Raw genomic sequence first — 13,530 nt, 5'->3', positions numbered from 1 at the left:
GAGTCAAAGGTTATGGGGAGAAGGCAGGAGAATGGGATTGAGAAGGATAATAAATTAAACACGATGGAATGGCAGAGCAGACTCAATGAGCTGAACAGCCTTATTCTGTTCTTTTGTCTTATTCTCTTCCCTGCCCCCATATATAGGAAAATGGGTTCATCCAGTGGGAATTTGTATAAATTCACCTCAATACTGTGTTAGATCCTCATGCTTTTGCAATCCAGTAGTCTTTCAGAAATCAAGAATGAGCCACAAAACTTGTTGCTTATGGCTGTTTAATTAAATGATACAAGAACAAAGAAGAACAAGACGCAGCAGCATTAAGAAAACAAAGAACAGACCAGACTAAAAAGTAGCTATGGCCATCTTGTACTCAGACTAGAGTCTGAAGATTAAGAAGTTTCTAGAAAAATGCAGAAGCAATTGTATTGTAATTGTAGGAAAATTTATTGAACGTGTATACACAGAAGATGATTATATAAAAGTGTGTGGGGAAGTAGTCCTGAGGATGAGTGTCGATTGTTTATTCCCCTCCAGCATTTTGTGTGCATTGCTCTGGATTTCCAGCATCAGCAGGATCTCTTGTGTGTACCAGAAATATAATAATTGTACACCCCAATCCACCAACCCTGAGGATGTGCCTAAGAGCCACTTCCTCCTCTGCAGGGACCAGGGTTCGATCCTGACGTCAAGCTGTCTGAGTGGGGTTTGTGACCATGTGGATTCCCTTCCACATCCCAAACGTGCTGGTTGGTGGGCTAATTGGCCAGAGAAAAACCTGGATCAACTGGGGGAGAGTTGATGAATTAAATGGGATTCATACAAAACAGAAACGTGGTTCTCAGTGTAAACCTGTTGGGCAAGAGGACAAGTTCTATGCTGTGTGAGTCTCTCAACAGCAGTGACCCAGGTTCAGTCCCAGCCTCCAGTGCCATCTGCATGGTCTTCCCGTGACCTTGTTGATGCTTCAGTTTCCTTCCACACTTCAAAGACGTGTGGGTTAGTAGGTTAATTGGCTGCTGCAAATTGCCCCAAGTGTGTAAGTGAGGGGTAGAATCTAGTAATAATTAAGGAGTTTGTACATTCTCCCCATAAACCACATGAGATTCCTCTGGGTGCTCCAGTTTCCACCCACATTCCAAAGTACAGATTAGTAAGGGAGTTGTAGGCACTCTGTGTTGGTACCAGGAGCATGGCGATACTTGCCATCTGCCCCAGCACATCCTCCAACTGTGTTTGCAAGTGATTCGTTTCACTGTATGGCTTGATGTTTCAATGTGTCTGTGACAAATAAAGTTAATCTTTATAATTTAAGCTTTCTGACCTCTACTACATTCTCAGTGCTCGACCTAATCGTTGACTGTTCACATCTCCCTCTGTAGATGCTGCCTGACTCGCTGAGTTCCCCCAGCTCCTGGAGGGTGCAGTGGAGATTTACCACGATGTTGCCTGGACTAGAGAGTCTGTCTTGTGAGGGAAGGTTGAGCAAGCTAGGGTTTTTCTCTTTGGAGCAAAGGAAGATGAGAGGGGACTTGATAGAGGTGTACAAGATGAGACTGAGTAGACAGAAACCTTTCCCAGAATGGAAATGGGCTTAATGTTAAGGTGATTGGGGGATTGTCAGAAAGGTTTTTACACAAGAGTAGGGGGTGCATGGAATACTCTGCCACGGTTGGTGGGAGAGGCAGATACATTAGAAATGTTTAAGAAACCCTTAGATAGACACATGGATGAAAGAAAAATTGAGAGCGATGGGTGGAAAATGTTAGATTGATCTTGGACCAAGCTAAAAGATTGGCACAGCATCATGGTCCAAAGGGCCTGTAGTGTTCTGTCCTGTGTCCTTAATGTGTTCCTCCTGACCAGCTTCCAATTGTTTTCAGGATGTCATGGTGAGAAACGACAGCCCCTGCGGGTCTACGATCGGCCCAATTCTGGCTTCGGGCCTGGGGCTGAGAGTAGTGGACCTGGGCAGCCCCCAGCTGTCCATGCACTCCATCCGGGAGATGTGTTGCACCTCCAGCATTCTCCAGACCATTACACTGTTCAAGGTGAGTGACCCACGCTGCTATTGGCTCCCGTGAGCTCTGACAGACTTCTCCATCTTGTGTTCATTGATCATTAATGGGCCCAGCTCACATGGGAACTTATTTGTAAAGTACTTATTTGGTTTCCTCACGGCTTTGAGGTTTTGTAGGGCAGTGGTCAGACTGCACTTGGAATATTTGAGTGGTTTTTGGCCCCTTATCTAAGAAAAGGTGTGCTGGCATTGGAGAGGGTCCGGAGGATGTTCGTGAGAACCATCCTAAGAATGATAGGGTTAGTGTATGAGGAACGTTTGATGGCTCTGGGCCTGCTGAAGTTTAGAAGAATGAGGAGAAATTCCATTGAAGCCTATCGAATATTGAAAGGCCTAGATGGAAACTATGTTTCCTATAGTAGGAGAGTTTTTAGGACCAGAGGACACATGCTCAGAATACAAGGACATCCCTTTGGAACAGAGATGAAGAAGAATTTCTTTAGTCAGAGTGTAAGTCTGTGCCACAGATTGCTAAACCTTTGGGTACATTTAAAGCAGAGGTGGTTAGGCTCTTTGTTAGTGAGGGTGTCAAAGATTACAGGGCTAATGAGGTTGAGAGGGAAAATAAAACAGCCATAGTGGAATGGTAAAGCAGACTGGATGGGTCAAATGTCCTCACTGTGATCCCATGTCTTACGACAATGTCTATGAAGAAACTCAGTCGCAGGCTTTAGGGAGGAGAACCCAAAGCTTTGGGACCTTGATTTTAAATACTTCACCATTGTTAACAATGCCTCCAATTATCAAGTTTCAGATGCAGGTTTATTGACCTGGGCATGTAGAAATTGCAGCAAGGTACCAGTGAAGGTAACGTCCAGGCAGGGATAGTTTGCAGATATTATGCAGTCAGTCAGAGGAAGAGAGCTCCCCTTTGCACAGCAGCCTAATGAAGCCATTTGGCATATCGAGCGAAGGATGTTATTGAAGGATTCAAGCCCCACACACCACCTAGAGAACAATACCTCTACTGACTTCAAAGTATCATCCATCAGTTGTTGTTTCTGTCAGCTTCCAACACCTGTGTTGTAGTGTGAATGAATTAGGTTTATTATCACAAATGTGTTGTTTTGCAGCAGCAGTACAACACGATACATAAAATATACTATAAATCTTATAATATGAAATAAGTATTAAAAATAGTGAGGTAGTTCATTGTCCATTCAGAAATCTGATGGTGGAGGGGGAAGAAGCTGTTCCTAAACTGTGTGTGTGTGCGCGCCCTGTATCTCCTCCCTGAGGGTAATAATGATAAGAATTGAATTGACTTTATTACTGACTTCCTTCATATGCATGAGGAGTACAAATCCTTACGTTACACCTGTCTAAATGTGCAATGTGCAATTTTTAGTAACTTCTAATAAATATTATGTACAACAAAACAATCAATATAACAAAAGTACAGTTGTGTCAGCATGAATTAATCAGTCTGGTGGCCTGGTGGAAGAAACTGTCCCCGGCACCTGTTGGTCCTGGCTTTTATGCTGTGGTACCGTTTCCTGGGTGGTAGCCGCTGGAACAGTTTGTGGTTGGGGTGACTTGGGTCCCCAATGATCTTTTGGGTCCTTTTTACACACCTGTCCTTGTAAATATCCTGAATAGTGGGAAGTTCACATCTACAGATGCGCTGGTCTGTCTGCACCACTCAGTCGCAGGGCTTCGCAGAGAGGGAAGTACATTTCCTATACCAGTCAGGATGCTCTCAATTGAGCCCCTATAGAAAGTTCCTGGGATATGGGGGCTCACACCAAACTTCAACTATCTGAGGTGAAAGGGGCACTGTTGTGCTTTTTTCACTGCACAGCAAGTATGTACAGACCACGTGAGATCCTCAGTGATGTGTATGCCAAAGAGCTTAAAGCTGTTCACCCTCTCAACCTCAGATCCAGTGATGTCAATAGGGATTAGTCTGTCTCCATTCCTCCTGTAGTCCACAACCAGCTCCTTTGTTTTTTCGACATTGAGGGAGAGGTTGTTTTCTTGGCACCACTGGGTCAGGGTGATGACTTCTTCTCTGTAGGCTGCCTCATTATTATTTGAGATTAGGCCAATCAGTGTAGTATCATCAGCAAATTTAATTAGCAGATTGGAGCTGTGGGTATACAGAGAGTAAAGGAGGGGGCTTAGGACACAGCCCTGAGGGGTACCTGTGTTGAGGGGCAGAGGTGAGGGAGCCCACTCTTACCACCTGCTGGAGATCTGACAGGAAGTTCAGGAGAGCATGTTCTATGTCGAGGGGATCCTTAATGAAGAATGCTGCTAATGCTCACGGTGGAGCTGGCTGTGTTTACAACCCTCTACAGTGATCCTGTGCAATGGCTCCTCCAGACCAAATGCAACTGGTTGGAATGCTCTTCACAGTACCTCTGTAGAAATTTGCTAAAGTCTTTAGTGATGTAGCATTAGAGCAGGCGGAGAAGAGATTTACCAGGATGCTTCCTGGACTAGAGAGCATGTGTTATGAGGATATACACATATACAAAGGTTTTTATGAAGAGTAGTGGCTGCCTTGCCACGGGTGGTTATTTAACTCTTAGACAGTCACATGGATGATAGAAAAATAGAGAGCTATGTAGGAGGGAAGGGTTAGATTGATCTTGGAGATGGCTAAAAGGTCATTCTGTGCTGCAGTGTTGTCTGTGTTCCCATTCCTACCATGGGGAGGAGGTATAGGAGCTTGTAGAGCCACACTCAAATATTCCAGAAATCTGATTGTAGAGGGGAGCAAGCTGTTTCTAAAGGGCTCATGAATCCATAGATGCTACCTCACTATTCCTCTCTTGCATTTTTTATTTTTTATATTGTAACTTAAAGCAATTTTTTCCATTAGGGGTTCAACTCCTGCTGCTGTCTGCAAGTGGTTTATACATTCCCTAGGTGACTGCATGGGTTTCCTCCAAGTGCTTTGCTTTCCTCCCACATTCCAAGGATGTGCAGGTTCGGGTTAGTAAGTTGCGGGCATGCCATGTTGGTGCCAGAAAGTGTGGCAACACTTGCGGGCTGCCCCCAGCACATCCTTGGACTGTGTTGGTCGATGATGCAAAATAGCACATTTCTCTATGCTTTGACAAATAAAGTTAACCTAAGTTAAAACTAATCTTTAAATCTTTTATATTCATGCCACAAAATAACAGATTTCATGACATGATAATAAACGATTCCTATCATGTAAATGCCAAGGAAAATCAGCTTCCTACAGCAACACAGTACGTTACAAATGCGATAAACATAAGTGAACGTAAACTTCATTTAACATTTATTATACTTAACTTGCATAACAAAATAAACATAACAAAACTATAGGGGGAAGGGTTAGATTGATCTCAGGATGGGTTGACACAACATTGTGGGCCGAAGGGCCTGTACTGTTCTGTATCTTATTAAAACTAGTGCAAGTTGAGAGAGAGAGAGAGAGAGAGGAAAAGATGTAGTCCAATGTTTTTCAGGTGGTTTCAAGTACCTGTTGGTCATGGGGAAGAAGTTGACGTTTAACTTGGTGTGGGTCTTCAGGCTCCTGTACCTCCTGCCTGATGGGAGCATTGAGTAAAGAACATAGTCCAGGTGCTGGTGTCCCTGATTGTGCCTGTCACCTTCCTGAGACCCCGTCTCTGATAGATGTTTGCAATGGTGGTGAGAACTCTACCCATGATAGAACAGGCTGAGTCCGCTGTTCTCTGTAGCCTCCATTTGTGTATTTGAGTATAGGGAGAGGGTCCAGAGGGGGCTCACGAGAATGATCCTGGGAATGAAGGGATTAATGTATGAAGAGCTGATGATGGCTCTGGGCCTGTACTTGCTGGAATTGGGAAGAATGAGAGGGTATCTCATTGAAACCTACCAAATATTGTAAGGCCTTGATGGAGTGGATGTGGAGAGGATGTTTCCTGTGGTGGGAGAGCCCAGCACAGCCTCAGAATACAAGGATATTGTTTTAGAACAGAGAAGAGGAGGAATTTCTTTAACTGGAGTGTGGTGAATTTGTGGAATTCATTGCCACAAACGGCTGTGGAGGCCAAGTCATTGGATATATTTAAAGCAAAGGTAGATAAGTTCTTAAATAATCGGGGCATCAAAGGTTATGGGGAGAAAGCAGGGGAATGGGGTTGAGATGGAAAATAAGTCAGCAATGATGGACTGGCGGAGCAGACAGGATAGGCCTAATTCTGCTGCTGTGACTTAGTCTTATTGATTTCAGACTGAGGGAAATGGAAAGGGCAGACAAGTGCAGATGGAAAGGATATGAAGGGATACAAGGACAAGAATTGCACGGATTTATTTCCTTTGCGCGATCTGGGGTCAAGTATCAGTAGCTTTGTTTGTAATTTAGTGTCATCTCCAGCATGCCAGCAGGGGGAAGTGTTGGTCTGGCACAGCGATAGACTCCTCACAGTGCACTGGTCTGTGGCCTGTGATGCACCCATGCATATCACAGCAGAAGCCCCACTCCAGCTGCACTCCAGGGCATCTGCTTTGAGGCAGCGTGGTAGTGTAGCCCTTAGCGTAACACTATTACAGCAGCAACAACCTGGGTTCATTTCTGCCTCTATCTGTAAGGAGTTTGTATATTCACCCCATGACTGCATAGGTTTTTTTCCACATGCTCCAGTCTCCCCTCACGTTCCAAAGACGTACGGGTTAGTAGGTTAAATGCTCACAAGGGTGTAATTGGGCAGCGTGGGCTTATTTGGCTCTAAGGGCCTGTTAGAGTGTTATATGTCTAAACAAAATAAGGTTCAAACTTCAAAGTACCCTTATTTGTTAAGTACGTATATCATATACAACTCTGAGATTTGTCATTTTGCAGGCACTCACAAAACAAAAACACAGTAGAACCACTTACAAACCCCCCACAACAAAGGCCATCAAACACCCAACGTGCGAACAGAAAGAACAAGTTGTGCAAATAATAAAAAAGTAAATAAGCAACACAGAACACGAGCTGCAGAGTCTTTGAGAACGAGTCCAGTCACAGAGACAGTTCTGCGCTGCGATGAGTGCTAATGACTGCAGGACACAGATATAGACTCATAATAATAAATAGTTCCTATAGGGAATAAATAATTCAGGATGTCTCCATCTCTGCACCACACCCTCATAAGTAAATAGTGCCACAATGAACGCATCATGGCGGAGTCGTAGAACAATGCAGCACAGGTGCAAGTCCTTTGGACCAACCTGTCCATGCTGACTGCAGCACCCACCAATTTGCCATATCCTACAATCAGTAACCATTTCATTAGGTACTTCATTATTAATAAAGTGACCACCATCGATTTCAACGTTTGACCTTTTGTGTGTTCCTAGATGCTCTTCTGCACACTGTTGTTGTAATGTATGGTTATTTGAGTTACTGTCACCTTCCTGTAAGCTTAAACCAGTCTAGCCATTCTCCTCTGACCTCTCTCATTAACAAAGCATTTTTGCCCACAGAACTGCTGCTCACTGAATGTTTTTTGTTTGTTTATCACACCATTCTCTGCAAATTCTAAATGCTGTAAAAATGCAGAGATCAGCAGTTTCTGAGATACTCAAACTACCCCTTCTGGCAGCAACAATCATTCCACAGTCAGTCACTTAGATCACAGTTCTTCCCCATTCAGATGATTGGTCTGAACAACAACTGGGACTTCCAGTAAGATGGCGATTGTTTAGCTGCTCCGAACTTTTGTTCCGTTACTGTCGCTATCTTTGCACTAAATGTCCCCATTTTTTAAACCTTAGTTAGGAATTTTTTCGGTATCTCTTACTTGCCTGTGAACATATCTAACTTACAATGTCTAGCGAGAGTTCTAAATCCGGGAGAAAGGAAGCTACGGCTCCCTCAGACGAGACCCTGGCTGCGCTCAGAAAGCTCCGAGACGAAATTTTAAAGGAATTTAAAACCGCTTTCAAACAGTTGGAAGACAAACTGGATCGGATCAACGATAAAGTGGACAAGCATGCCGAACACCTATCTCGCATCGATTCGACTTCTGAAGATTTAGAAAGTCGTGTTCGATACTTGAACAACAACTGAACCTCTTGACCAAGTCTGCATGCTTTTATGCACTGAGTTGCTGCCACAATTAATTGGCATTAATGGGCAGGTGTACAGGCATACCTAATAAAGTGGCCATTGAGTGTCTTTATCATATATTCCAATTTGGCCCACTTCCCTCTAATCCCCAGCCCTTTGTGTACCTATCCAAGTGTTTCTTCAATGATGCTATTGTTCCTTCTTCTTTGGTAGCTTGCTCCATATATTCAATACTGCTTATTTTTTAAAAAGTTGTCCCAAATACATGCAAGAGGGAATAGCCCAAGAAGTTACCTTGGTTGGTGTGAGCAAGTTCAGAATCAGGTTTATTATTTCTAACATGTAGTGAAATTTGTTGATTTGCAGCAACACCAGTGAATACAATACATGAAAAGTGCTATGAATTACAGTAAGTAATGTATTATAAAGTTTAAAAATTTCGTACTTAAGGAGAGCAAAAATAGTGAGATAGTGTTCATGGTCTATTTAGAAATCTGATGGCAGATGGAAAGAACCTGTTTGTAAAATGTTAAATATGTGCCATTTTGAGGCATCATGGTTTGAAGATGTCCTTGATGCTGGTGAGGGTTGTTTTCATAATGGAGTTGGCTATGTTTACAACTCTGTGTATTGGGGCCTCCATACCAGATGGTGTTGCAATAAGGTGCAAGATCATAGCGAGGTAGATTGTGAGGTCAAAGTCTGTGCAGTGCCCTCCCCCACCCCCATAAATAAATAGTGTGAAAATGGGAATGATGAGGGATGTTCATGGATCATTCAGAAATCTGATGATGGAGGGGAAGAAGCTGTTCCTAAAATGTTGATTGTGTGTTTTCAGGCTCCTGTTGCTCCTTTCTAATGGCAGTAATGATGGTGACATCTCTTTGAGCCCTGAATGTTGTGATTAACCTCTTGTATTTCCCCCCCAGGGATTCTTCGACTTGTTCCCATCTGTGAACAACAAGCTGATCGTTGACTGACGTCATTCTCTTCCTGTCTCTGGGACTGAAGCCTAACCGTCAGTGGTCAATGTCTCCACACTGGACACTCCAACTAATGTGGGATAAACCCTCGTGGCCACCATCCACCTTCCAAAGACAGGCAACAACTCTGATTTAGCAAGGCCTGCAGATTGATCATAGTTACTGTATCACATACAAACTGGTGGAGGAGTATAGCAGGTCAGGCAGCATCTATTCAGGGAAATAAACAGGCAACAGTTTGGGCCGAGACCCTTCAACAGGACTGGAATGGAAGGAGGGTTGAAATGAGAAGCTGGGAGGGGAGAGGTGGAAGAGGTAAAGGGCTGGAAAAGAAAAAACTTGTTAGGAGAAGAAATGAACATGGAGGAAAGGGAAGGAGGAGGAAACCAGGTGGAGTGATGGGCAGCAAAGAGAAGGGGATGGGGTAGAAATTACCAGAAGTTGGAGAAATCGATGTTCATGTTGTCAGTTTGTAGAGCACCAAGGTGGAATAAGGTGTTGTTCCTCCAACCTGAGTGTGACCTCATAGTGTCAGTACATGAGATTTTGTATCCGTAAAACTAGAAGACATGGGAGCAGAATAGAGCCATTCAGCCCATCAAGTCTGCTCCACCATTCCATCATGGCTGATCCCAGATCCCACACAACTCCATACACCTGTCTAATCGCCATATCCTTTGATGCTCTGACCAATCAGGAAACTATCAACTTCCACCTTAAAGATACCCATGGACATGGTGTTCACCACAGTTTGTGGCAACAGAGTATTCCACAGGTTTGCTACTCTGGCTAAAAATATTCTTCCCTATCTCTGTTCTAAAAGATCACCCCTCAGTTTTGAGGCTGTGCCCTCCAATTCTGGATACTCCACTATAGGAAACATCCTCTCCCCATCTACCCTGTCTCGTCCTTCAGCATTCGGTAGGTTTCAATGAAACGCCCCTGCATTCTTCAAAATTCCAAAGAGTACAGTCCCAAAGCTGCCAAACGCTTCTCGTATGTTAACTCCTTCATTCCCAGAATCATCTTTGTGAGTCTCCTCTGGACTCTCTCCAATGACAACACATCCTGTCTGAGATATGGGGCCCAAAACCATTGTCAGTACTCCAGGTGTGGCCTGACTAGTGCCTTATAAAGCCTCTGCATTATCTCCCTGCTTTTATATTCTATTCCCCTTGAAATAAATGCCAACATTGCATTTGCCGCCTTTACCACAGACTCAACCAGTAAATTAACCTTCTGGGAGTCTTGCACGAGGACTTCCAAGTCTCTCTGCACCTCTGATGTTTGAACCTTCTCCCATTTAGATAAGTCTCTACTATTGTTCCTTTTACCAAAATGCATTATCATACATTTCCCAATACTATACCATGTGCCACTTTTTTGCCCATTCTTCCAATTTGTCTAAGTCCTCTTGACCCTCCATCTATCTTCATATCGTCTGCAAACTTAGACGATAAAGCCATCAATTACATGGTCCAGATCATTGACAAACAAGGTGAAAAGTAGTGGTCCCAATGCTGAACCCTGAGGAACACCGCTGGTCACTGGCAGCCAAACAGAAAAGGCCCTCTTTATTCCCACTCACTGCCTATTCCCTGTCAGCCATTCCTCTATCCATGCCAGTACCTTTCCTGTGACCACCATAGGATTTTGTCTTGTTAAGCAGCCTCATGTGTGGCATCTTATCAGATGCCTTCTGAAAACATGTATCGACATGTTGGGATTTGAATTCAAATGGAATTACAATTGGAAGATCCTGTCTTTTGTGGCAAATGGAGCAAAATCACTTGATGAAGCAGTCCCCCAACCTACAGTGCGTTGGTCTGAAATGTCGATTGTTTATTTCTCTCCATAGATACTGCCCAACTTGCTGAGCTCCTCCAGAGGTTTCTGTTTGTTGCCCTGGATTTCCAACATCTGCATTGTTTATGGTCTGTGGGGAGTGGAGAAATTACTGAAATTTCAGGGTCCTGATGCAGGGGTTCAACCCAGAATGTCAATAATTTCTTTCATCCCATAAAGCTGCTTCATCCATTGAGTTCCTTCAGCAGATTGTTTGTTGCTTTGAAAAAGCTTCCAATTTAATCTCCTCAACTAATCTCTCATAACTGCTGCACATTTTTTAAAATTTTCAACATTCTGAGGATTCAATGGCTAAGAAATTTCTCCACACTTCAGTTTCAAATGGCCAGCCCTTTATTTTGTAGCTGTCTCCCCTTGTTCATGAGTCTCAACAAAACATTTTTAGACTATAAGATGTAGGTGCAGAATTAGGCCATTTGGCCCATCGAGTCTGCTCTGCCATTCCATTCAGGCTGATTTACTATCCCTCTCAACCTCTATTTAAAATGGAGGTTGATAGGTTCTTAATTTGTAAGGGTGGTAAAGGTTACAAGGAGAAGAAAGGAGATTCTTCCTTCTCCCCATATCCTTTAAACACCCTTACAAATTAAGAACATATCAACCTCCACTTTAAACATACCCAATGACCTCCACAGCCTTCTGTGGCAAAGAATTCCACAGATTCACTACCCTCCAGCTAAAGAAATACCTCCTCATCTCTTTTGTAAAGGGATGTCCTTGAATTTGGAGTCTGTGCCCTCTGGTCCTAGATTCTCCCACTATAGGAAACATCCTCTCCATGTCTACTCTGTCCAGGCCTTTCAATATTTGATTGGCTGCAATGAGATCCCCAATCATTCTTCTAAATTCCAGCTGGTATAAGCCCAGAACCATCAAATATTCTTCATACATTAACCTTTCCATTCCCAGGATAATTTTAGGCAGTAAAATTTTTGGACAAGTACCGCAGATGCTGGAACCCAGAACAACAAAGAGCGGATCGAGGAACATCTGTGGTGTAGGGGGAGGAATTTTTGTATTTTGAGTTGAAACCTATCAGGACTGATGCATTGTTCCAACCTGAAATATTGAAAAATCCTTGTCTTCCTTCAGATGTCTCTTAACCCACTGAGTAGATGTTTGTTGCTGCTTTAGGAATTTTTATACATTTTAGTGAGATAGCGGGATCATTTTTCTATTCTCTAGAGATAATAAGTCCAGTTGACTCAATCTCCTTCCACAGGACAAGTCTTGCCTCCAAAGAATCAATCTGATGAACCAAAGTTACACTCTCAATAATCCTGTTCTTCCTCAGGCAAGGAGACAGAAGCTCCCCTCCATTCTAGCTGTGATCTGACCAGGGCTCCGTGCTATCCTATTATGTCATCTGTATTTAACATTGAAGGCCAGCATTGGCCTTCCTGACTCTTCATTGCACCAGGAGGTAATTGGTTTTCTGTCTTGTTAGAACAATGGATTTGTCTAGGAATGGCTGGAAGAGTGTGCTAGCTAGAGTCAAAACTGGTGAGGTAATCTCTCCTCGATTAGTGAGGCTGCTTCGTGGTTGGAAATGGGGTTGTTCAGAATTTAATGCTGCATCACTATGGTCCTCCTGACTGTGGGTGGTGCTGTGGTGCAACTCAGATCCCATACCTAATCGATCAGTAACCTCCCTGTGGTGGAAAAGTCAACTGCAGTTACAAACCTGGTTTCTAAGTGACACAAATAATCTGTGTCCTAAAGATGAAAAGCTCTATTTTTATCTTAATGTATTGTTTCTTAAACAATAACTTTGAAACTCAGTGTTCGATCCTGATTGGTTATTGCTTTGAGTTTACCCATTCTCTGGGTGTTTCAGTTACCTTGTACATCCAATGTTCAGCAGATTATTGCATTAATTGCCCATGCTGGGTAGGGTAATGTAATTGGGAGAAATGTACATAATTCACAACCACTGACATTGAGTTTTGATTTCACTTTAAGAGGCTGGTTGAATGTGATGACGTTTCAGCGCGCTTTTGCGTTTAGGTTTTGGAGTTCAGTAAATGTGTTACAGGTTTCATTAAACATAAAGTGCCTCACTTGATTTTATTCATGAAAACCGACATTGGTGACCCCAATGTTCTAAGATGATTCCAGAGCTATTGAATAAGTCAGCCAACACAGTTGTTTTGAAACTGCCGGAGTTTTGGGAGCAAAATTCCACCACTTGGTTTGTACAAGCTGAAGCTCAATTTGCTCTGCAAGAAATCACCTCTGACAGCACCAAATTCTACTACGTGGTAGTGTCACTCAGCAATTCCACAACTGCGAGAGTGGTAAGTCTGCTTGAACACCTGCCTGAACACAAAAAATACCAATTGCTGAGAACTCACTTTTTGCATACTTTTGGACTATCAGAGTCTGAGTGCCAAACAGTTGCTCTCCTTGCCCAGCCTTAATGATTCTAGGCCTTCAGAGCTAATGGGCCATATGCTGCCTTTCCTGGGAAATGACCATACTCATTTTATTTTTAAAGAACTCTTCATGCAACAAATGCCTGATCAAGTTCACATAGCCCTCGTTAGTGGACCTGTGAAGGACTGTAAGGAGCTTACTAAAATGCCTGA

General features: G+C 43.3%; 1 protein-coding gene across 1 annotated transcript in view; it reads left to right on the top strand.

Annotated features, from left to right (window-relative positions):
• dnpep (aspartyl aminopeptidase) overlaps window positions 1–12,994 on the top strand; it is a 61,394-nt gene extending 48,400 nt beyond the window's left edge. Inside the window, exons 14-15 of the mRNA XM_073046205.1 lie at window positions 1,884–2,051; window positions 9,023–12,994. Of these exons, the coding sequence (XP_072902306.1) occupies window positions 1,884–2,051; window positions 9,023–9,073 (219 nt within the window). The 3' untranslated portion in view covers window positions 9,074–12,994. The remainder of the gene's footprint in view (window positions 1–1,883; window positions 2,052–9,022) is intronic.
• Window positions 12,995–13,530: the final 536 nt, after the last annotated feature.

The sequence above is a fragment of the Hemitrygon akajei genome, chromosome 5 (assembly GCF_048418815.1).
Source record: "Hemitrygon akajei chromosome 5, sHemAka1.3, whole genome shotgun sequence".
Classification (NCBI taxonomy): Eukaryota; Metazoa; Chordata; class Chondrichthyes; order Myliobatiformes; family Dasyatidae; genus Hemitrygon; species Hemitrygon akajei.
The sequence above is the reverse complement of the archived record's forward strand: the minus strand, read 5'-3'. Positions and strand labels throughout refer to the sequence as shown.